The 22,992-nt window shown below is 41.8% G+C and overlaps 1 protein-coding gene across 1 annotated transcript in view; it reads left to right on the forward strand.

The window, feature by feature from the left end:
• The window catches only part of LOC307016658 (excitatory amino acid transporter 3-like), a 44,095-nt gene that overhangs the window by 10,384 nt on the left and 10,719 nt on the right, over positions 1-22,992 (forward strand). Inside the window, exons 2-9 of the mRNA XM_079645865.1 lie at positions 5,993-6,133; positions 6,884-6,976; positions 7,437-7,545; positions 8,579-8,621; positions 8,707-8,769; positions 8,855-9,036; positions 9,942-10,049; positions 10,765-10,887. Of these exons, the coding sequence (XP_079501991.1) occupies positions 6,040-6,133; positions 6,884-6,976; positions 7,437-7,545; positions 8,579-8,621; positions 8,707-8,769; positions 8,855-9,036; positions 9,942-10,049; positions 10,765-10,887 (815 nt within the window). The 5' untranslated portion in view covers positions 5,993-6,039. The remainder of the gene's footprint in view (positions 1-5,992; positions 6,134-6,883; positions 6,977-7,436; positions 7,546-8,578; positions 8,622-8,706; positions 8,770-8,854; positions 9,037-9,941; positions 10,050-10,764; positions 10,888-22,992) is intronic.

Raw genomic sequence — 22,992 nt, forward strand, 5'->3', positions numbered from 1 at the left:
CGTCAAGGGCCGGCTCTGTTCGCTGACGGCCGGCACCGCAGCGAGGCTCCCCCCCCCCCCGTTGACAATTCAATAGCTGGCCCGCCATCTAGTGGTTCAGAAAAAAAATTGGCCGAAGCCCAAACTCTCTTGCCGACCCCTGCTATACAGGGTCTCTACACTGTGAGTGCAGACGTCGATGTGTCCCATTATCATTCATATCACATCATGTTTCATTTATTTCCTTATCTGAGTCAGCTTCTTGAGCAACACACTCTCACTTCCTTAGCGTCCAGGAGCGACGCTTGACCAGGGTCCCATGGCGTCTAGTTGTGACGCGCCGAGGCTCCTTCAGTTTCATAAACGGACGCAAAGAGCTTTCAACTGATTGCAATGTATTCCCATCGGCGGTGGTATTTGACGCTTAGGGAAGCACCGCATCCATTTATGTCGGCAGCTCTTAAAGGCAATGTGAGTGTCCATTCCCATTGGATAACGGAGAATTGCACACCCGGAAGTAAGTATTCTTCTTACTGTTGATTGATTTGACAGTGATATCTCCATTAGTCATCAATTCAAAAACACCATATTATCCTTGTTAATTAAACGACATTGATAGGTTTGAATTGTGTACAATGCTTTTGTGTTTTTCCCCTTCAATTCTGAGAAACAACTTGTTTTCTCTGAAATGTGGAGCGCCAAAGAGACTAGACTACCTACAATCCCCAGCTATTGTTTTGACGACGCCTGTCCGCTTTGACAAACCTCGTCGGGCTCCTGATCAGCCAGTCGGTGTTCTTTTCCCCATAATGACCGCGTCGCTGCACATTGTCCCTTACATATGATTTTATAGAGTCATTATTCATTTGTTTTAAAGCAGGAGGCGCAAACGCTTGCCTCGGGGAGGGAGAAAAAGAGCCACAGCGGAGAGTGAACAGCAGAGCAACCATTAAAAGGATGCAAGGGAAGTCTTCTTCGCTACTTTTGTGGCAGACTACAGCACCACTGACAGGCCTGGCATATGTACTACAGTGTCTCCAGCGCTTTCGAGCAGCAATGGCCGGCCGTGGACCAACCTCTCATTCCCCTGATAGGTGGAGAATTGACCAATAGCCGTAGCTCCACTGTCCTGACGTCAGGACAGTGTTCAAATCTGGATCAGTCTGTATCAGATCCGTTGCAGCCCCTTTTTTAGAGATTTGGGTATGGAGGAAAATAGAGAGGGTTGTGTTTTCTGACACTTGGTGAGTTCCCTGGAACACCGGGGACACATATTCATGCATAAAAGACGTAGACAAGTGCATTTTGCATGATAGGTCCCCTTTAAGAGAACATCCAGTTCACAAGCCATACATTTTCAAAAGAACATCCGTAATTAACAACAACTTCATAGGGGCTTTTAAAGTTGTGTGAAGTCATTAAATATTAAAAATACAAGATCAGGCGGTCATTAAGATCTTTTAAATTATTATTACCCTCTTCATAAAAAAGACTCCCTTTTAGTTAGTAAACTAATTAAACATTAGTTAACAGTCTCACACAGCTTAAAAAGAAAACATCCTTAGTTAACACAAATCATTTTAGTAAAAACAACAAATTCAGGGGGTGACAGGAGGGGGGAGAGAAAAGGGGAGCGGAAGGGGTGTGAGGGGGGTGGGGGGAGACAGTCTCACACATCCAGACTCAATTTTTCATGAAGAGCCTCAGACGCAGGTGTCTGAACCCGGCACAGCTTCTGCATCCATTTCTTGACTGGCGCTCCTGACGGATGGTGGTAAGTTGTCACAGGCGTCTCGATGATTAAACCCATATTGATGTGTCTCTTAGCCATTTTCTTTTTGAAAGTTTAGATGACTTGGTGAGTGGAAATGAGTGGCTTTTTATCTAGTTTGAACAGATTTCTTTTTTACCTAACTCCACCCCCCACTATCTTCTGGCATCACAGCAAAAGGAAGGGGGGGGATGTGTTGTGTGACAGGAAGGGCTGACAGGAAGGGGCGAGAGGGGGACGGGGTGCGAGGGGATGGGGTGCGAGACAGTCTCACACACAACTTCAAAGAGACTGCCTTAATTAACACTTAGATTGACATCAAAGGCTTGTTATAACACCTCACATCAAAGGACAGACATCAAAGGGTAATTAGATTAGACAACAAAGGCTCTACTACAAGGGGGCATATCACACCTACGTGTGATAACACCTCACCCCGCACATCAAAGGATATCACACCTACCTGTGATATCACGCCTACATGTGATCACACCTCGAACAAAGGGCCCATTAGCATATCAACGGGTCCATTAGCATATCAAATGGGTTCATTGGCATAAGTAGGGAGAGGTGTGACCTGTCACACCACCTGTCACTTTGTATGCATACTAATGTGATTGAAACAGTATGAATATTACTACTGATGTTGATATTTTATTTTTACAATTACACTTTTTCTAGACCAAATACATTTTCTTCTTTGGGATGTGCAGTATAACTTATTATAAGAGTAGAAGTTATTTTTATCTTGCAAATATATGTTTACATGCATCTCAAACTATTTGTAGCACTTCTACTTTTAAAGATTTGTAAAGAGCTTTTCATGCTTCTCACTGCAAACTGGGTCAAATCTGAGTGTGAGCTCTGCAAATGTGTTGCTGCCTGTATTGTGAAATTTGCGCTTACACTCCTGGTAGTGTGCGGGAGCTCAATTAAACAAAGGATGGTTATCCCTGGGATATGTATTGTTTACTTTTTTCCACGTTTCCGCCAATTGATTTTCCTGCAGCCTCATGGAAAAAGAGATTTTGTCCAGAATAAATATTTAATGGATTGTATCATACGGGTTGTTAAGAGATGGGATGTCCGGTTAGAGTCATGTTCTATTTTTCGTTTTTCAGCTACAGTCGATAAGTGTTTAGTTTAGAAGTTTTTGGTTTTTGATTTGATTTGATTAGATTTATTTTGACTGTCCATCCATCCATCCATCTTCTCCCGCTTATCCGTGGTCGGGTCGCGGAGGTAGCAGTTCCAGCAGAGAGCCCCAAACTTTCTTTTCCCTGGCCACATCAACCAGCTCTGACTGGGGGATCCCAAGGCGCTCCCAGGCCAGCGAAAAGATATAATCCCTCCATCTGGTTCTAGGTCTACCCCTTGGTCTCTTCCCAGCTGGACGTGCCTGGAACACCTCCCTAGGGAGGCGCCCAGGTGGCATCCTAACTAGGTGCCCGAACCACCTCAACTGGCTCCTTTCGACGCGAAGGAGGAGCGGTTCAACTCCGAGTCCCTCCCGGATGACCGAACTTCTCACCTTATCCCTAAGGGAGACACCAGCCACCCTGGGGAGAAAACCCATCTCGGCCGCTTGTACCCGCGATCTCGTTCTTTCGGTCATGACCCATCCTTCATGACCATAGGTGAGGGTAGGAACGAAAATGGCGCGGTAGATAGAGAGCTTTGCCTTCTGGCTCAGCTCCCTTTTCGTCACGACGGTGCGGTAAAGAGACTGCAGTACCGCTCCCGCTGCTCCGATTCTCTGACCCATCTCACGCTCCATTGTTCCCTCACTCGAGAACAAGACCCCGAGATACTTGAACTCCTTCACTTGGGGTAAGGACTCATTCCCTACTTGGAGTGGACAGTCCATCGGTTTCCTGCTGAGAACCATGGCCTCAGATTTGGAGGTGCTGATCCTCATCCCAGCCGCTTCACACTCGGTTGCGAACCGATCCAGTGAGTGCTGAAGGTCGCAGACCGATGAAGCCATCAGAACCACATCATCTGCAAAAAGCAGTGGTGCAATCGTTAGTCCACCGAACTGCAGACCCCCTCCCCCACGACTACGCCTCGAAATCCGATCCATGTATATTACAAACAGGATTGGTGACAAAGCGCAGCCCTGGTGGAGGCCAACCCTCACTTGAAATGGGTCCGACTTACTGCCGAGGACCCGGACACAGCTCTCGCTTTGGGAGTACAGAGATTGGATGGCCCTGAGTAGAGACCCCCTCACCCCATACTCCCGCAGCACCTCCCACAGTGACTCCCTGGGAACCCGGTCACACGCCTTCTCCAAGTCTACAAAACACATGTAGACTGGATAAGCGTACTCCCAGGCCCCCTCCAGGATCCTTGCGAGAGTAAAAAGCTGATCCGTCGTTCCACGACCAGGACGGAATCCGCATTGTTCCTCCTCAATTTGAGGTTCGACAATCGGCCTGACCCTCCTTTCGAGTACCTTAGAGTAAACTTTCCCGGGGAGGCTGAGTAGTGTGATAACTCTGTAATTGGCACACACCCTCTGATCCCCCTTTTTAAAAAGGGGAACCACCACCCCGGTCTGCCACTCCTTCGGTACTGTTTCCGACTTCCACGCAACGTTGATGAGACGTGTCAACCATGACAGTCCCTCAACACCCAGAGCCTTCAGCATTTCTGGGCGGATCTCATCCACCCCCGGGGCTTTGCCACTGTGAAGTTGTTTGACGACCTCAGTGACCTCCCCCCGGGTGATTGGTGTCGATCCCCCGTCATACTCCAGCTTTGCCTCTAACATAGAGGGCGGAGTTGTCGGGTTCAGGAGTTCCTCAAAGTGCTCCTTCTAACGCCCTAACACTCCATCAGTTGAGGTCAACAACGTCCCATCCTTACTGTACACAGCTTGGATGGTTCCCTGCTTCCCCCTCCTGAGGTGTCGGACAGTTTTCCAGAACAACTTTGGTGCCGCCTGAAAGTCTTTTCCATGTCTTCTCCGAACTTCTTCCACACCCACTGCTTTGCCTCGGCCACGTATACTCTGAACTGCTGTTGGGTGCATAAGCACACACAACAGTCAGAGTTTCCCCCCCCATAACCCGCAGGCGTAGGGAGGCAACCCTCTCGTCCACTGGGGTAGACTCCAACAACGAAGCACCCAACCGGGGACTTGTGACTATCCCCACACCCGCCCGGCGCCTCACACCTTGAGCAACTCCGGAGAAGAATAGAGTCCAACCCCTATTCAGAAGTAAGGTTCCAGAGCCGACGCTGTGCGTAGAGGTGAGCCCAACCAGATCCAACTGGTAACGCTCCACCTCCCGCACAAGCTCCGACTCCTTCCCCCCCAGAGAGGTGATGTTCCACGTCCCCAAAGCCAGCTTCTGTCGCCCGGGTCCGGTCCGTCGAGACCCTCTGTCTTCACTGCCACCCTTCTGGCAGTGCACCCGACCCCATCGCTGTTTCCCGTAGGTGCTGGGCCCGCGGGACGGAGAAGCGGAGGTGTTGCCCACGTCGCCTTTTCGGGCTGTGCCCGGCCGGGCTCCGTGGCAAGCCCGGCCACCAGACGCTCGCCGACGAGTCCTCCTTCTGGGCCTGGCTCCAGAAGGGGACCCCGGGCTTCTTCCGGCCGGGTATCCTCACTTCGTGTGTCGTCTTTCATGAGGTCTTGTGAACCAGTCTTAGTCTGGCCCCTTGCCTGAGACCAATTTGCCATGGGAGACCCTACCAGGAACACAAGGTTCCAGACAACACAACCCCCAGGTTCATCAGGGCACACAAACCTCTCTACCACGGTAAGGTGCTGGTTCTTCAGAGAGGAATTTTGACTGTGTAAAACAATAATACAAACATTGAGAATTATTATACAATACAAAATGAAGCTGTGTCAAATTGATATACAAACATATTACTGATTCTAAATTATATATAAACAAATGATCTACTTAATTACACATCCGAAAAGGGGTGGGAAAAAGTTTTCACGTATTTAATCCCACCCCTTCTCCCAAAACCTAAATGATTAACATATACTGTATATATTTGTTTTCCCTCAAAGAAATACAAAAAAACAACAAATACATAAACAGATACATAAAAGAGGTAAATGGTAATCAAGAAAAGAATAACAAACCAAATAAATAAACCGTAAACACCCAGTTATGATTAAACAATTTCATCCCTTGTATCTTGGTGAAAATAATGTAAGATTTAAAACCTTTTAAGTTTGGTTTTCATGTGTGTTGTCATCGTGTTATTTTCCCACAGGGATTGTATTTGGCTATATATTGGATGACTACGTGGAACTGACAGACATGGACAAACTGTACATCGCCTTTCCAGGAGACGTCCTCATGAGGATGCTGCAACTGGTGGCGGTTCCTCTCATCGTGACCTGCGTCATTTCAGGTGAGGATGATTCAAGATTCAAAGATTCAAAGGTTTGAATGTCATATGAACATAAGCTACAGTGTAGAAATGGCAATGGAATTCTTCTGACCCGACCTCCTCCAACGATGCATACGTATATAATAAAATACAAAAATACAAATAAAAAATAGTGCAAGAAGTCTATGTCACGATCTGTCTGTGTTGTTTTTTTTTCTTGTCTTTTTCTGTCTTTGGTTTCCTGTTTTATTTTGAAAAGTGTTCACCTTCTGTCTTGCCTGTTGCTTTTTGTCTGTTTTCCCTCCCTGATTACCCAATTTTGTTCACCTGGTGCCCCTGTGTTTTCTCCTCCCTCCTCACCTGTCTCTTGTTTGTTTGATTAGTCCTGTGTGCATTTAGGTTCTGTGTTTTCTGTTAGTCTTTGTGAGTTCCTTGTTGTAGTTTGACGTTGTTCACGGGGAAGAGTTCTGTTTTGTTTCATTTAGCCTTGGAATAAAAGTGTTTTTTCTGAGAAATCTGTGTTTGGGTCCTGCCTGCTTTGCTCATCCCTGACAGTCTATATACTAGAAAATAGAATATGATATATACAAGAACAGAATGTACAATTAATATATATGAAATATAGTTTTTAGAAAAATTGTATATTTTATTCTTTTAAAAAAAGAAATACTAATTACTGTACCTTTTATACACCAAAGTAAATTCCTTGTAACGACTTTGCACTAAACCCGATTTGCATTGTATAATGTTTTAAATGCATTTTTTTCTCAGGAGTGTCTGGCCTGAGTGTTCATGTCTCCAGTCATATCGCTCTGCGTGCGGCCGTGTACTTTGTCGGGACGACAATCATTGCTGTGACCATAGGTAAGAGATTATGAAATTAAATTACATTTTTTGAAGTGCACATTCCTGTAGACAGTGATATACATATTGAACAGATATAACTTAAAAACATTTAAATCCTGAAGTCCCTTTTGTGTTTTACTTGTATCTGTGTGATTATACTTTTTTTATTTATTCCTGTTTATTGATAACCACCAGGAAATAATATTTCGTACATTTTTTGGGTTACATTTTTTATTAAAGGAATTACAAATATTTGGACTAAAAAAGGACATTCTTGATCCATGTGTGTTTTCGTTTAATATTCATATTTTATTACTTTTCATGGTATTATTACTAGAAAAGGCTTTTACAGGTAAAAAAATACTCGTAATAATGTACCAGTTGAGTTTTTAATTGATTTGTATACTGTGTCAACAACGTTGTGACTTAAACCTGTTGTTTAAATATCCTCATGCCAAAATTAGAACTTGTGCTGCAGGGTTATTCTTGGTGCTGACGGTCCAGCCCGGAGCCGCCTACAGTGTTGAGAAGGAGGAGACAGAGCAGGACACTTTCTCCACCATCGACGCCTTGCTGGATCTTGTGAGGTGAGAAAAAAGTGACATTATATCTGACGTTCTAGCATTTAAAAGTTAATTGATGTTTTCATGCATCAATTTCATCATGGCAGGGAATAATGTTTGACTATTCTGTGTGTTATCCCTTAAATGGTCTATCACATATCACACATATTTTGGAAAGTCATGCATTGCTATTTTCTATATTACACCCATAATATACATTTATTACACCCATATTACACATGAATACAACCCTATTACACCGTAATTGTACCCATACTACTCCGATATTACACCCATGTAACAGTTACAACATTTTTACACCCTTATTACAACTGCATTGCACCCACAATATATACCAGTGTAACATGGTTATTACACCCATGTAACACCATTGCTGGTATTACACTGTAGTTACATGGTTACTATACGAATTTAACACATGGACACAGCTTGTTAAATGACTCTTTCCCCAAGGAAACAGAAACCATTTAAGGGTTAAATATGGATTGATTCAAGAAAAGCCAGCAGGATGTAGTATACAATGCATTTTAAGTTACAGTTACACCTTTTCCTCTCAACGAGAACACCTGCTTACAGGCTCCGCCCACCAAGAATAACATTGTAGTAAAATGACTGTCATGGTCTTCTTGAATTTTAAGGGTTGTAAGACCTTTTTTAAATAAACATACAGTTTGTATTTTTCTCACCATTGTATTCAAAACAAAATTAAATTGTTATTTCAAGTTTGGATTTTTATTTAAGATATCTGAACACACGCTTCTATATATATATATATATATATATATATATATATATAGAATAGAACAGCCTCGTCTTGTATTTGAAAAAGTATATGCAGTTAAAACCACCAAAGAGCTCATAGCTCATAAAATAAGAAGAAAACACAGATTTTTTTTATTGAGAAAAAAAAGAAGGAAAAATGTAAGTACATCAAAAGTGCTATCATTATTGACACCATAGGGAGTCCCAAATAATTAATTTATGAGCTGGTTTATAAAGTGCTACAAAACCTTGATTATTCCTTTTTTATTTCTAGAAACCTGTTGCCAAAGAGTATCATCCAAGCTTGCTACGAGCAGGTGTGTTTCTTTTTTCTTTCAGATATAATACGCCATCCATTTCTTGGCTTTCCTGTGAAGTGTAACATTTTCTTTTCTTTTCAAGTACAAGACCCAGAAGCTGGAGTTTGTAGTTCACACAATGGAGCCGAACTCTAACGTGCAAACGGTATATTGTTTTCCCTCAACACTGTAAAGATTATTTTGGATGATACACACAGTTTCTTTTGCTGTTTTACCACGTCTTGTTTCAGAACACCACAATGGTTCGGCTGGAAGGTCAATATGTGGAAGGAGTGAACACGCTGGGCCTGATCACCTGCTCCTTCGTCCTCGGAGTGACCCTGAACAAGATGGGGGAGAAAGGAAAGGTCTTAGTGGAGTTCTTCAACATTCTCCAAGCAACCACCAAATACATTGTCAACATGGTCTTGTGGTAAAGTGAAGCAGCACACTCCCTAACTAATCCTAACCCTAAAAGCTAAGACTCACATCACTTTACATCACGCATGTTTGACCGCGGCATCATTTTCCGGCTAAGCTACCATCTTAGCTGCTCAGTCCACACTCACAATAACTTCCTACAGACAAAAATATAGCAGCAAATGAATTCGCCGTGCCATAGACCGTCTGTAGTTTGTAGATTTATAAACACAGATTTTTGTCCCAGTTTTGTTTTGGTTTCCTGATTTAATTCTCGGGCCGATTTCCCGTCTATCTACATATTTGTGAATGCACCTAGCCCTAAACCCTAAACCCTACAAATGAATATTTATTTGTATACCACCCTTTTAGAAATGTTTTGAAAATCAGGCATTATCTTAAATATGCCTTAGTTTGCATAGATTGCCAGAACAGAAATCAGAATTTTGGATAAAGCCAGGTTCAGTAAAATATTTAACCTAAGGGCTATACACATTATTTTATTACACATTAAATACGAGAATACAGCTCTGAAATAAATATAAAAATTAAGATAATAATGAAACTGGAAAAGTTGGTGTTTGTTAGTGCATCTGATGTAGAGATTTTTGGCTTGGAGAATGAGAAACAAATAATTTTGAGAAAGTGGCATTTAAAGATACAGTATGTATTATATAATTCCTACATTTTTCAAGACACTACGATTTTTACAGATGCAAATAGACAAAGTTAGTCAAATAAACACCTAAATATGTATTCTGTGTTTTTTCTTTCATGTCATCTAAAAGAAGATGTGGTATTAAAACAAACTAGCCCAAAATCTCAAAGTTGTTCTTCCCTCTACCTGAATAAAATACACAAGACACAATGTATTGAAGTATTCTGCTCTTTTAATTGTATTTCTTGTATTTCCTCCAGCTACCTGCCATTTGGAGTGCTCTTTATGATTGCGAGCCATGTTGTCGAGGTTCATGACTGGGAAACCACCCGCAAACTGGGAATGTTCATGGCTATAGTTATTATTGGGTATATATATTTTTTTTTTTCAATAATCTTTGTAGTCAGTCAACACATGCAACAGAATAAACAGTGAGAGTGTAAATAATGACTGAAAAGGCACAGGCAGAAGGATTATGGGTTATCTTTGCCTATTCTTCATTCTCATCAATTGAAGTTACCCCACTAAATAAACATTTGTGTTACTCACAAAATAAGCAATGTGCAAAAATATTGTAAGACAATAAATTACAACATAGTCAGTCTATATAAAAAAAAAACAGTTTTAGTGTGCTTTTTGTCTCTTTTTTGGCAAACAATTACTATTAAACTAGAGCATCTTTAACCATAACTTTGTATGGCCAAGGATTTAAGAGGCACTGTATCGTTTTACATGTTATTATCAAGTGTATTTTACTACAATGTTATCAATTGTATTAGTGTTTCATTACCATTTTAACAATATTGTAATTTCTTAACCTGTTATCATGTGACTATTCTAAACATGATAATAATATTGTATTTTTTTTATATTTTATCTTCATGTGTCTTTTATCAACATTATATCAATATTGGATTTTTATTGGATGATATGCGATTTTATTAGCATGATATCAATGTTATTATCACATGTGCTTTCTTAACATGATATCAATCTTTCCTTTTTGAAATGTCATGGTTATCGTCGATCCCCGTACATGGTAACATGGTGTTTGTGTTCATTGTGCTTTAACTTGTGTTTCAGCCTCGTCCTCCAGGCCTTCATTGTCCTGCCGACGATTTATTTCCTGGCTGTGAGGCGGAACCCCTTTCAGGTCTACCGCAGGGTTTCTACAGCCTTACTGACCGCGTTGCTCATCTCCTCCAGGTAACGCGACATTAATACCTCTGTGATCCTCACCAGTCATTATTTTAGCATTTATTTTCAAAGCTACAAAAGAGGATTGTAATTCCATGCTGTGGTGGAATAAGTACTCATTAAAATCAAAAAATACTCCATTACAATAAATAGTCCAAAAATTGAAATGTAAGTAAAAGCACAAAACTATTATCAAGTTAGTTTAAAGGTCTCTTATCATGCAAAATGCACTTTTTGATGTATTTTATACATACCATATGTGTCCCCTGTGTGTCAGGGAACTCACAAAGTGTCAAAAACAAAACCCTTTCTCTTTTCCTCCGTACCCCAATCTCTAAAAACGGGGGTACAGATTTGCTGCTATATGACGTAATATCTCAAAGGTTCATCTTCATCTACATATCGGAAATGTGGGCTGACAGAAACAATGCCCGACGTGTTTTGGACATAATATGGTCTTTGTTTAAATTAGCAAGCATCGCTAACACTCAGAGCTAACCTGTACTGGAGAGAGTATGTGTAAAAAAGCAGGATATAAAAAGGCAGTGGCGGTTCTAGACCAATTTGACTGGGGGGATCAGGCTGGGGCCAGTTATTTTCTGAGGGGGGTACAATAAATGCAGGACGAAAAAGGCAAAGACAGTATGAAGTAATTGCGGATAAGAAAACAATGCAATACAGTTATTGGTATTTGTTTCAGTAGACATATTTATTTCAGATGCAGGGTTCGTACGGGTGCTGGAAATCCTTGAAAATGCTTGAAATTGTACGAGGTGTTTTTAAGGTTTGAAAAGTTTTTGAATTTTGGGAATGGTGCTTGAATTTCGGATAAAGTGCTTGAAATTCTACATGTTTTACTTCGCATTTTAGATTGAAATAAAAAAGTCGGATCGAGCTTAACTGCTTCGCTTTTACATAAAACAGCTCCGCTCCGGCCTTCCCGCGCTATGCGCGTGACCGGCAAGGGTTTTTGTTACGTGTGACCTGGGCATTCTGAAGAGAGTGATAGATGACAGTAGTATTCCAGGAGGTTGCAGTTTCAACGAGCATTGGCTAGCAGAAGACAAGCCATGGGTAAGACGAGGATCAAGCCCACGAGTAGCCTCCTGCAGAGTTTGCAAAAAATAACGATGCCACATGAAAGGTACGCCGTAGTAGAGCATTTTAGATTAGGCTAACGTTGCATGTTACGTTTATTTAAGCTAACCTTAGCAAGCTGAATAGCGAACTCGATGAGGGATAATAATAATTGCACGGTACAATCATTTCAGAGGAGCGCGCCTATGTTATGTGCGTTACAGTCGCCATCCTGTGGTGTTCAGAGGATGAAGCACTCAATGTTGTAATTCAACCCAGTCTCACGGCATTTTGTGTTATAGTCATAAAATATAATCTATTGATTCGACACAGAGCGATTTTAAAAGCAATGTATTTCTACTGGTAGTATGTTTCGTGCCTAAACCAAATGTGACTTGCTCTATCGAAATCAGTCATATTGACCCGAAGACACATTTTTGTTTGTATTACTGGTCTGGGGGAAGCTTGCGTGTGTGTAATGTGTTTATGTACCGGGGAAACACTCACAAGAAACACCGGCTTTTGTTATGCCTGCTGTAACGTTAAATTACTCCATTCTCCGCTTGTAATTATGCTACAAGCTTCAAAGTTGTATTTATCATCTGAATTTGCAGAAACAAGTTTAATATTCTGAAAGCCAATACTTTGTTTATTTTAAAACAGATGAAAACAAAATGTCCCGGACCCTGTCGTGTTATCTATGATTACTATACGCCTTTACTTCATAATTTCAGCGGAGGGAGCGGAAGCGGCGCTGCGGAAGAGCAGGGTGCGAATTGAAAGGTGCCTCTTCTTCCCTCTACAAGCTTCAAAATTGTATTTATCATGAGATTTGGCAAAAACAGTTTCATATTCTGAAATCCAAGACATGGTTTATTTAAAAACACCCGAACCTGGAAAAACTAGTTATTTTACACAAATCCACGTTTATTTTTTTTAAATGAGCCGTTACGACTTTTGACTGATTTCGATAGAGCGGGTCACAAATAATAACAAATTAGAAGGAAAAAAATATATACAGATTTCAGTATTCTTAGCCCCATTTCTTTTCCTCACAGACGGCAAAAAAAGCCAGACATTATACGATTTAAAATAAAAACAATAATCGTGGCTTAATATTGAGTAACAAAATGTTTTTATGAACCCCACAGCTTCCGGTCTTCCAAGACCCGACCTGATAAAAAGACGCAGGCACGAAACATACTACCAATAGAAATACGTTGCTTTTAAAATCGTTCTGTGTGACACGAAAAAAAAGCGGAAAATCGCGTTGGTGAACACGAATCAATAGATTACATTTACTTCTTGACTATAACACGAAATGCGGTGAGACTTGGTTGCGTAATAAGACCTTAGCTTGTTAATATGTTATTATAAATGATAAACTGAGGATTTGACCGTGTCGCAATAGTTGATACTTTTTGAAACAGGCTTTTATATAAAATCTAGAAGTATTATACAAGTAAAACTACATTTTGCTTTAATCCCATGTAATTGTAGAATGAACACAGTCTTCCTTTGAAGATGTATAAGTCAGGTGTCTTGAGTAGTCAACATTACCTACAAATCAAGACTGAACTGCTTTTCCTTCCGGGAAAAGATTGTCCCACTCTTGACCTAATAATCAACATTGGCACTTCTATTGTTTCCCCGACTCAGACTGCAAGGAATCTGGGTGTGATCCTAGATAACAAACTGTCCTTCACTGCAAACATCGCTGCAACAACCCACTGCTGCAGATACACTCTTTACAACATCAGGAGGATATGTCCCCAGCTGTCCCAGAAAGCAACGCAGGTTCTGGTCCAGGCTAGGGATGGGGCCGATCTGATCCAGTATCGGTATCGGGTTCCGATATCAACGTAATTCACGTATCGGAAATTTCCGATCCATACCCCTAGATTTCCGATCCACACATTATGCTGAAAAGATTCTCCGTGCACGGTTCTAGTATGTTGCTTTGCTACTGCAAGATGTGGAATGGATTTCCTAAACGGGGCCATCTCAGTGATCACAGTAGCCTAGGCACGCCCCCGTTCAAGAATTCCATGCCATAGTTTGCAACAAGCAAGCAGTCGAACGTTGAGCGGTCTGGTCTCTGGCCGGGTAATTAGTGCTAACTATTTTGTTGCTAACTATCAATATGTCTGCTGTATGGCAATACTTTTCTCTCGATTCACTGCAAAGCAATACAGCAACATGTAATGTTTGCAAAGCCGTTATATCCAGAGGTGGACGCTCCGTTGCGACATACAATACTACAAACCTAATAAAACACCTGCAGAAGCACCACCCTAAAGAGCACGATGAGTTCTTAGCCGTGAGGAGGCTGAAAGCACAGACTAGCCGTCAGGAGTCACTTCTACAGTCATTCGAAAGACAAGGTAAACTCTCACCAGACAACGTGAAAGCTAAAGAAATAACTGGGAAGGTACTGAACTTCATCGTACTCGATGACCAACCATTATCAGTGGTCGAAAATGAAGGTTTTCGCGGCCTGATGGAACATTTGCAGCCAAGATATAGTTTACCATCAATGCCGACCTATGCTGACAAGTAAGTGAAGAGTAGACAATATAAAGGTATTGGCGAAATGTCCCAGCAGTTTAGGAGAATGAAGGTTCTAATCAAATCAATTACATAGCCATTACATTTCTAACTCCTAATGACAGGAAGGCAGAAAGTGCATTATACAAATAATAATACTCATAATAATAGCAGAATTTTTTTAACAATGACCACAATATCATTATTTGAATAAACCAAATATGAACAATTGAGGAAAATGAGGAAGAACTGATGATTCAAGTAGTAATGTAGTTTGTGCATACATTACTATTGCAACAAATGTGTTAATTTTCTTCATTATTAGTCGATTGTTTTTTGGACGAATGCTCCGGGCCAGTGGTTACAATGGTGGGGCCAGTGATAATATAATGCCAGTGGCATTTTACCCTTAATGTCTACCTCTGCGGTAAGTCACTAGCACCGCGGTGGGCCGGCGGTACCGAAGTGGGCCGGTCGAGAGTCCCGGGCTGATTTGTAGTCCCAGTCCGCCCCTGCGTACAGCCTATACACTTGCTATCGAGTTCATCACAACGATGAAACACAGTTTTGTTCGACACTTTCTTGTCACTACCCACCCGTGATCAATTAGCCTATAATTTTATGTATGCATCCCGGACCGGCACCAGTTCCTCCAGCAATGTAGGGAACTGTGGCGCATCGGGCGATGCACGCACCTTGCGCTGCCCCGTCTATACCTATGCACGTAGAAAACGGTCACAAACAGCGAGTGCTTTTTAAACCATCTCGTTTTTTAATAGAGGCGGCGGTGGTGTGAGTTAAAGCTATAGACAAAAAGCTGTGACTTTCTCCCTCTCAGCTGCATCTCTCCAGCACCACAAACACGGGGAGGTTTTACACACACACCCGCGGTTGCAGCTGGAGAAATGTTTACAGAGGCGATAGGAGTAATATCTCCGGCTGCTTATTTTCAACTGGTAGTGTTGGCCGCTGAAACCCCCAGAATTCAGCGATTTGTCCAATACAAATCTTTACACTGCTTTCATACAGAATTTCCACTTTACTGAGGCCTTTCTTTAAGGTTTCTCTAAACATGAGCTGTGCATGCTTGTATAGCCCTTTCGTCCCGAGCAGCATACACAGAGGAAATCAGCCAGGACTGAGTCCCCAGACACTGATCCCCTGGGTTTTTATTATCCCCAAATGTTCATTAACCAAAAACGAAACACAGCTGCTCAGTTTCACAGGTAATTTTAGGATACCGTCAATCACAGATTCTGGTAAGGCAATGTCCAAATGTGGATTTGAAATTACACTTACCAGTTCTGAAGATTTGTTGGTATCCTGCCGACAACGCCAATTTGTGGGGGAAACTTCTGTGTAGCAATGCAGTGGGAGTCACCGACTCATGAATGAGACACGGGAAGAGCAGGAGCTTTGATGTCAAACACTGATGGTTTATTATAGGAGCTTCGGCCGGAGAATTCACAAAACAAGTCACAGCAGTCACGGTCTGACTGCACGGTAGAGTTGCCACGTCAATTCTAAAGAACTCTACCCCAGACCCATGTATTTAGCTAGTTCAGAGAGAATAATCAACATGCTGCATAACAAGATAGAATCATAACACCTCTATCAGCTGACGCCAACAGGCAGGAACAGGGAGACAGAACACTAAGAGCACAGCAGCCAAGGTTAAAGGTGCCTGTGCTCAGTCAGGACAGAATTAACTGATAAACTGGGTCAAAGTTATGGGCCTTGGAAAATATTTCCCCAACACGTACAAATGTGTCACTCATTTTGAAATATTAAACTTAGTGTTCTTTTCTTTAATTGTTCATCCTCATGTAGAATGCTATTATGAAACACACATTTGGTTGTTTATAGCATAAAGAACATCTGATTTAATGTTAGATAGCGAAATAATAATTTGAGTATAAGTATGTGCATATAAATATGTAATTTACAACAGCTTTAAGATGCTTGAAAAGCTTGAAAATGCACCTTGAAAATGCTTGAAAAGTGCTTGCATTTGACTTTGGAAAAGGTGTGAGAACCCTGCAGATACTTATAGTTACAGTTTTTAGTTTCAGTAACAGAATCATTCCAATGACAGTATTTGTTTCAGCAACGTCGTTACAATTTAAAGGGGACATATCATGCTATATTTGAACAATATATTGTAGGGCCATGCATATATAAATATAGTTTTTTTTCCAAAATACCAAACAGATCCTGCATTTTAGCCATGCCTCATTTTGCTCTATTTGCTCTTTCCAGCGCTGTTTTTTGCAGGGGGCTGATTCTGAACACGCCCCCCTGCAGGAGAGGGGAGCTTGCTTTGAGATCAGCTGCTGGGCTGTCAGAAGAGGGGGAGAAAAAGAGATCTCCGTCCTCCCTGTTTTATTCTTATAGAAGTAAGAAGAGAAGTAACGGGGCAGAAACCCTCCTTTTTACACAGCGGTCCAGACATAGACATCAAACGGCGACACATATTCAGTTGCCAGTTACTTTGGCATTAGGGCAGGGATATCTAGATACTTTCCAAGGTTTGACATAATGAATTGTGCTACTTTTAAAACAAGCAACGATGTTGTCAAATCTGTAATCAAAAAGCTCATCAAAAATGCTATCGAAGCAGTTCTTGCCGTTGCTACGTTCAAACAACGGATTATTTTTCTTAGTGGATGCATGTCAATTTAAATCAATACATACAACTAGGCATGGGCGGTATCATTTTTTTCATACCGTCATACCTTGCTGACATCATACCGTGGTATACGGTATATGACGGTATCAGTCCCAATTTAAGGGGTCATTTCTCCCCCCAAAATTTTTTTTACTCACTGTATCAACAGCCCCACCAAAAATATTTTCCACCAGCCGCCACTGACGGTATGACTTGGGTCGACTTGAGTGAGGTGGCGTTCGGGGCAAATAGATGTTTCGAACAGTATATTATATGTTCGGTGTAAAATGCCGCCCGAGCCGGTAGACGCTCGCAAAGTGCCGCGACGTGCGCGTAGGTGCAAAACAAGGGCTGCATACATGACACATTGTGCAAATGGCACATTTTGAGATCGGATATAGGACGCGTTTGTAGATGTCCGACGTTGTTTCCATAGTGAGCTAAGTTAACAATATATCATCATACATAAACATTTTCCGGGAGTAAATACTTTACTTATTGAATAAAGTTTGCTATATTCACTAACTAGTTTGGCAATATTATTCCGTGCAAGTGTTAAAAACCTTATTTCCATTTGATTCATTGGATTACTCGCGTGAATGTTTAGCACGTAAATGCTTTCGTTTTTAAAACCGTCCGACCTCGACTACAAAACCATCAACCAGTTGCATAGGATTAAAAAATGTCAACACTCACTCACCCCGTCTTAAACATTCCCAAAAAAGTGCCTCTGTCTCTCGTTCTGCTGGATGAAGTCACTGGCGACGAGTAAACCCAAAATAGTCCCAAACAGGCGCAGAGATATTTTTCTTTTTTACTAGTTGTCCGAGTTCGGGGCCGGCAAATGCTGCCGCCATCTTGCTCAGCTCAGCTCTGTGCTGAGCTCTGAGAGCGGGAAAGACGGACTGCCCTCCCCTGCCCTCTGCTGGCGCGTGCTGTGCATTACAACCAATGTCGTCCCTGTCAAAACTCTGTGTCAGTGTAATAGAATGAAACGCATCTGTGATTTGGCGCACAGTCTGTGACGTCACGGTATTGAAAATCATACCGACGGTATTTCGAAATACCCTGGTATACCGTAATACCGTCATACCGCCCAAGCCTACATACAACTATTTTTTAAATCAGTAAAATAATTTTCTAAATCCATAAAAGCATTTCAATATCGTCATATCGTTACTTTGTTGAGAATGTGGCCATGTAATAAGCGGGATAATGTGCAGCGCCGATCTAGATCCCTCCGCTTCGCGTCGGGCTCCTGATCAGCCTGTCGGTGTTCTTTTCCCCATAATGACCGCGTCGCAGCACATTATCCCTTACATATGATTATATAGTCATTATTAATTTTTTTAAAGCAGGAGGCGCAAACGCTTGCCTCTGGGAGGGAGAAAAAGAGCCACAGCGGAGAATAAACAGAAGGGCAACCATGCAAGGGAAGTCTTCTTCGCTGCTTTTGTGGCAGACTACAGTGCCACTTACAGGCCTGGCATATGTACTACAGCGTCTCCAGAGCTTTCGAGCGGCAATGGCCTGCCGTGGCCCAACCTCTCATTCCCCTGATAGGTGGAGAATTGACCACTAAGCGGAGCACCCCTTTTGTGACGTAGAAAATAATTCAAATCTGTATCAGTCTGTATCAGATCCTTTACAGCCAAGCGGCAAACTCTGGGGAACAGCCGGGACGCCAATACGGAAGTGCAACACACTGCAGTTCATACATGGGCCGCTAGGGACTGACTGCAGAAAGGAGCAATTTCCATAGACCCCCATGTTAAAATGCCCAACTTTACAGCAGAAAAAAACATGTTTCTACCCATGGATGCAATAAATATTATTATCGATATACTTAGATTCCACCTTCATGATTATGAATCTGTGAGTGAATTGTTTTCTAACACGACCCTTTTATTTATATTAGGTCTTAAAGTTTTTGCATAAATTAGGGTGTGGTCACTTTGATGGACATGTACATGCCTCACTGTCAGCTAACAGCAACTTGTTCACTCTGCTATGCTACAACCATAGAGGCTACAACGTTAGTTAGTCATAGTACTGTACTTGACCCTTTAGCTTTAGCCGTGTTTGTGGTGATTGTGCCTTTTAGGGAATATTGTTACAAATACCAGACAATTAAAATGTCGTGCTGTGCGCTTGAATATACTACGAACAGAACTTCCAAGAAGTCTAAAATGATAATATTATACATGTTAATCCCGTTCGCAGGTGTTTGTGGTCTTTGCTAGCTTAGCTTGTTACTTATTAGCCAGCTAAGGACGTAACCCTTTATACATACATATACATTTTAGTTTATGATTCAGCCTTGGGTAAGACTTTTATAGTCTATGGCTATGACGCCCATAATGCTAAACGGGAGCAAATGTTAATAGGGGACCCAATTATCCCAGTGGTGGCCCCCGGAGCTAACGGAGCCGCAGGGGGCTAGCTCCAGCCGGCGTCCCGGAGCTAGCCCACTGCGGCTCCGTTAGGTCCGGGCGATGGAATCCGTCGTTATAACTGGAGATCAAGGAATGCAGCGAAACGCAGACTTGGTTCACCTGCTGTAGTATTAGCTAAATAAATTATGTTGAACAAGGCTTATTAAGCTGAACATCGCCACAATTGTTCTGCTATGTATCGGTACTTCTTTTCTTAACGTGTGAATGACAAGCATTAAGAATAACAAAATATAGCTAATTCTCTTGCAGATTCTCTCGTTTGATTATGAATGTAACGTTTATATAGGGGAACTACACTGTTGGCAGTAACTTGGTATGCATGTATTTCATTCTAGCTTAGCTTCTTAGCCTGAGCTAGCTCTGTTTACTTCCAGTTCGGAGGCAGCAGGTCCCGCCTCGGCTCCGCCTCTTTGCCCTTATTTGGAGCAGGCTGGAGTAGGCGGGAGTTGAACTCTGACGTCACTGTCGAGCCGTTAGTGGCCAACTCCGCCTACTAAGGGCTTCTCGGCAACTCTGCAGAATCCTATGGGTGACGTCACGGACACTACATCCATTTATATATACAGTCTATGGTTACAGACCCTTTTTTTGAGATTTGGGTATGGAGGAAAAGAGGGAGGGTTGTATTTTCTGACACTTGGTGAGTTCCCTGACACACCGGGGAGACATATTCATGTATACAACACGTACCAGAGTGCATTTTGCACGATAGGTCCCCTTTAACATTCAATTACTCAAAATAAAACGTATTACTGTTAGCTTCATCTTAAGTTATAGTAAATGTTTTGCACTAAAGGCCCTGACACACCAGGCCGATTTCGGCCGTTTTCGTTAGTCGGAAGACAAAGCGTGTCCTGTTTCCCAAACTCAATTTGGTGTGTCCCGCACCGTCAGCCGTGACACGCCTTATTTGGACTGCCTGACCCGATGCATCGGGTCAGGCAGTCGGACCAAGCAATCACTCTGATTGGCTGTGCAGCTAGCGAATCAGTGCATGAGAAGCGAAACGGAAGTGAGGGACGTAAACAAACGATTTAAGAAGGCACACACAGACTGCTATTCATTTTCATCTCATCATGGCGATCTGGAATGACGGAAACGAAGACCTGCTCATCACCTTGATCCAGGAGAGGTCAGCTCTGTACGACATCACAGAGAAAAGGTACTCGAAACGAGTAGTGAAAACCGGACTCTGGCGAGATATTGAAACGCAACTAGGTTTCTCGGGTAAGATTATCTTTTTCATCAATTGAGCTCTTTAGCAGATACTGTTGGCTTTTTATTGTTTGCCAGCGTACAGTGACGTTAACGTGAAATGTAATTTTGTTATTTCAACCTTGTGTTTTGTTGTTATCTTGTTGCTAGCTGTTGCTAGCTGTGCAGTTTGGCACTGCATATAGATATGAATTGGACATGCTAACTAGCCACAATGCTTACATCGTTTATTTGTGTGCTTCAGAGAAAGAGCTGAGGAACAAGTGGGATTCTCTGCAAACCCAGTACACCCGGTACAGGAAACTTGCCCCTTCAGGTAGTTGTGGAGCACAAAGGACTGGCAGACAGCAGTGGATCCTGACCAGGCTGCAGTTTTTAGAGCCCTACACAAGAAGGAAGGAGAGTACCTCGAACCTCACCATCACGGTAACTATTTTATTTGTTGAGTACAAATAAGTGTTTCTGGCTTCTTTCATTTACAAAAACATTATTTGCATTCATTTGGTGGTTACAGTGGTAAATATAACAATAACAGAATAATATATATATTATTGTATTATAATTATTGATGTGCTCATCACCTTAATGTTGCAGCTGGTAAAAGAGCTAATTTAAATGACATGATATACTGCTGGGTAGCTTATGAAATTCACCATGGGATCAATAACGCTTTTATCTTAACCTATAATAATACATGATAAAATATGTCTTGATTATATTTTGTAGTGTTCTGAATCTTCTAGAAGTATGTCTTTAGCATCTGAATAGAGCCATCACAATGTGTCTACAATGTGCCTCTCACACTTGACCACACCCCGGACTAATGGCACACATATTTCAGGGTATTGTTTTGTTTTGAATGCTTAGTAAACAGTTTTAAGAAGCCATGGTATTAAATCCAACTAACTGTAAAATAATTAAGGAATGTCCGGTGGCTGTATAATCAACCCCCGGTGGCACCAGCAGTGAAACCTCGACCAGCACCACCGAGGAGTCCTTCCACTTTGATGCTGAGCCCTGAACTCCCCTGGCAGAATCCACCATCTGCACAACACCGGCACCGCTCGGAGAGAGGACAAGCACACTCAGCACTCGAAGGCCTCCGGCGAAGCGCAGGATGATGATACTAAATGAGATACTGTCTACCGCTGTTTATTGTTCAAGATTGAAATGTAAATGAACAAGCCGGTTTTCTGCCCCTCTATTCACATGTAGCCTTTCATACGTGATGGTTTCTTCATTCTCGAACTGTTGTGGAGCAGAACTATAAAGTCGCAGGATTAGTCTCAAGTACCTCAATATAATTATAGTATGTCTGCACTTTAAGTGCTCATTTCATCATTCATTCATGTATTTTATATTCTACTAAAACTGAATCAAACCATAAACGAGGTGGCCTGTTGGGATTACTATATATAATATATCTACATTATTTTATCCAACTTTATGCTTTGCTCTTGCTGCTTGTTTTACACTGATTTTATATCTTATTTCTTACTGATGTAAAGCACTTTGAACTGCAATCCCCTGTATGAAAGGTGCTATACAAATAAAGTAATTATTATTCTGATGGATGTTTCTGCACCTCTGTTCATTCTCCCATTATCCTCCTCAATCTGCCGAGAAGTATTTTAATGTTGTAGCTGTTACTATAACCAATACTAATGCTAGGGCTACAACTGACAGTTATGTAGGCACATTTTTATTGTTTCTTATCGCTGTGTTATTAAAAGAATAAACACAAATAGCACGATAGGCAATGCAAAACTTTATTTCGTACCTTCATACACACAACATTAGAATGAGCTTTTATCAACGCCTACATGATGATAATCTGTCAACATGACAGGAAAATCCACATGACAATATCTTAAAATATATTTTATTTATTTTTTGCATTTGCCTAGGGGGCCAGTCGCCACTGACCATATCATTTATATATATATATATATATATATATATATATATATATTTATAAATAAAGTCAATGAACAGTTAAATCTCTACTGTACGGGTGTCCGCCTATTCCGTCAACCAATAAGTTGTTTAATCATAAACTTTTAATTTTTAGGGGGGCCACAAGGGGGTTCAAAGTCAGTGTTACATACATAAAATCCATCCATCTTCTCCCGCTTATCCGTGGCCGGGTCG

This window comes from Notothenia rossii, assembly GCF_949606895.1.
Source record: "Notothenia rossii genome assembly, chromosome: 8".
Classification (NCBI taxonomy): domain Eukaryota; kingdom Metazoa; phylum Chordata; class Actinopteri; order Perciformes; family Nototheniidae; genus Notothenia; species Notothenia rossii.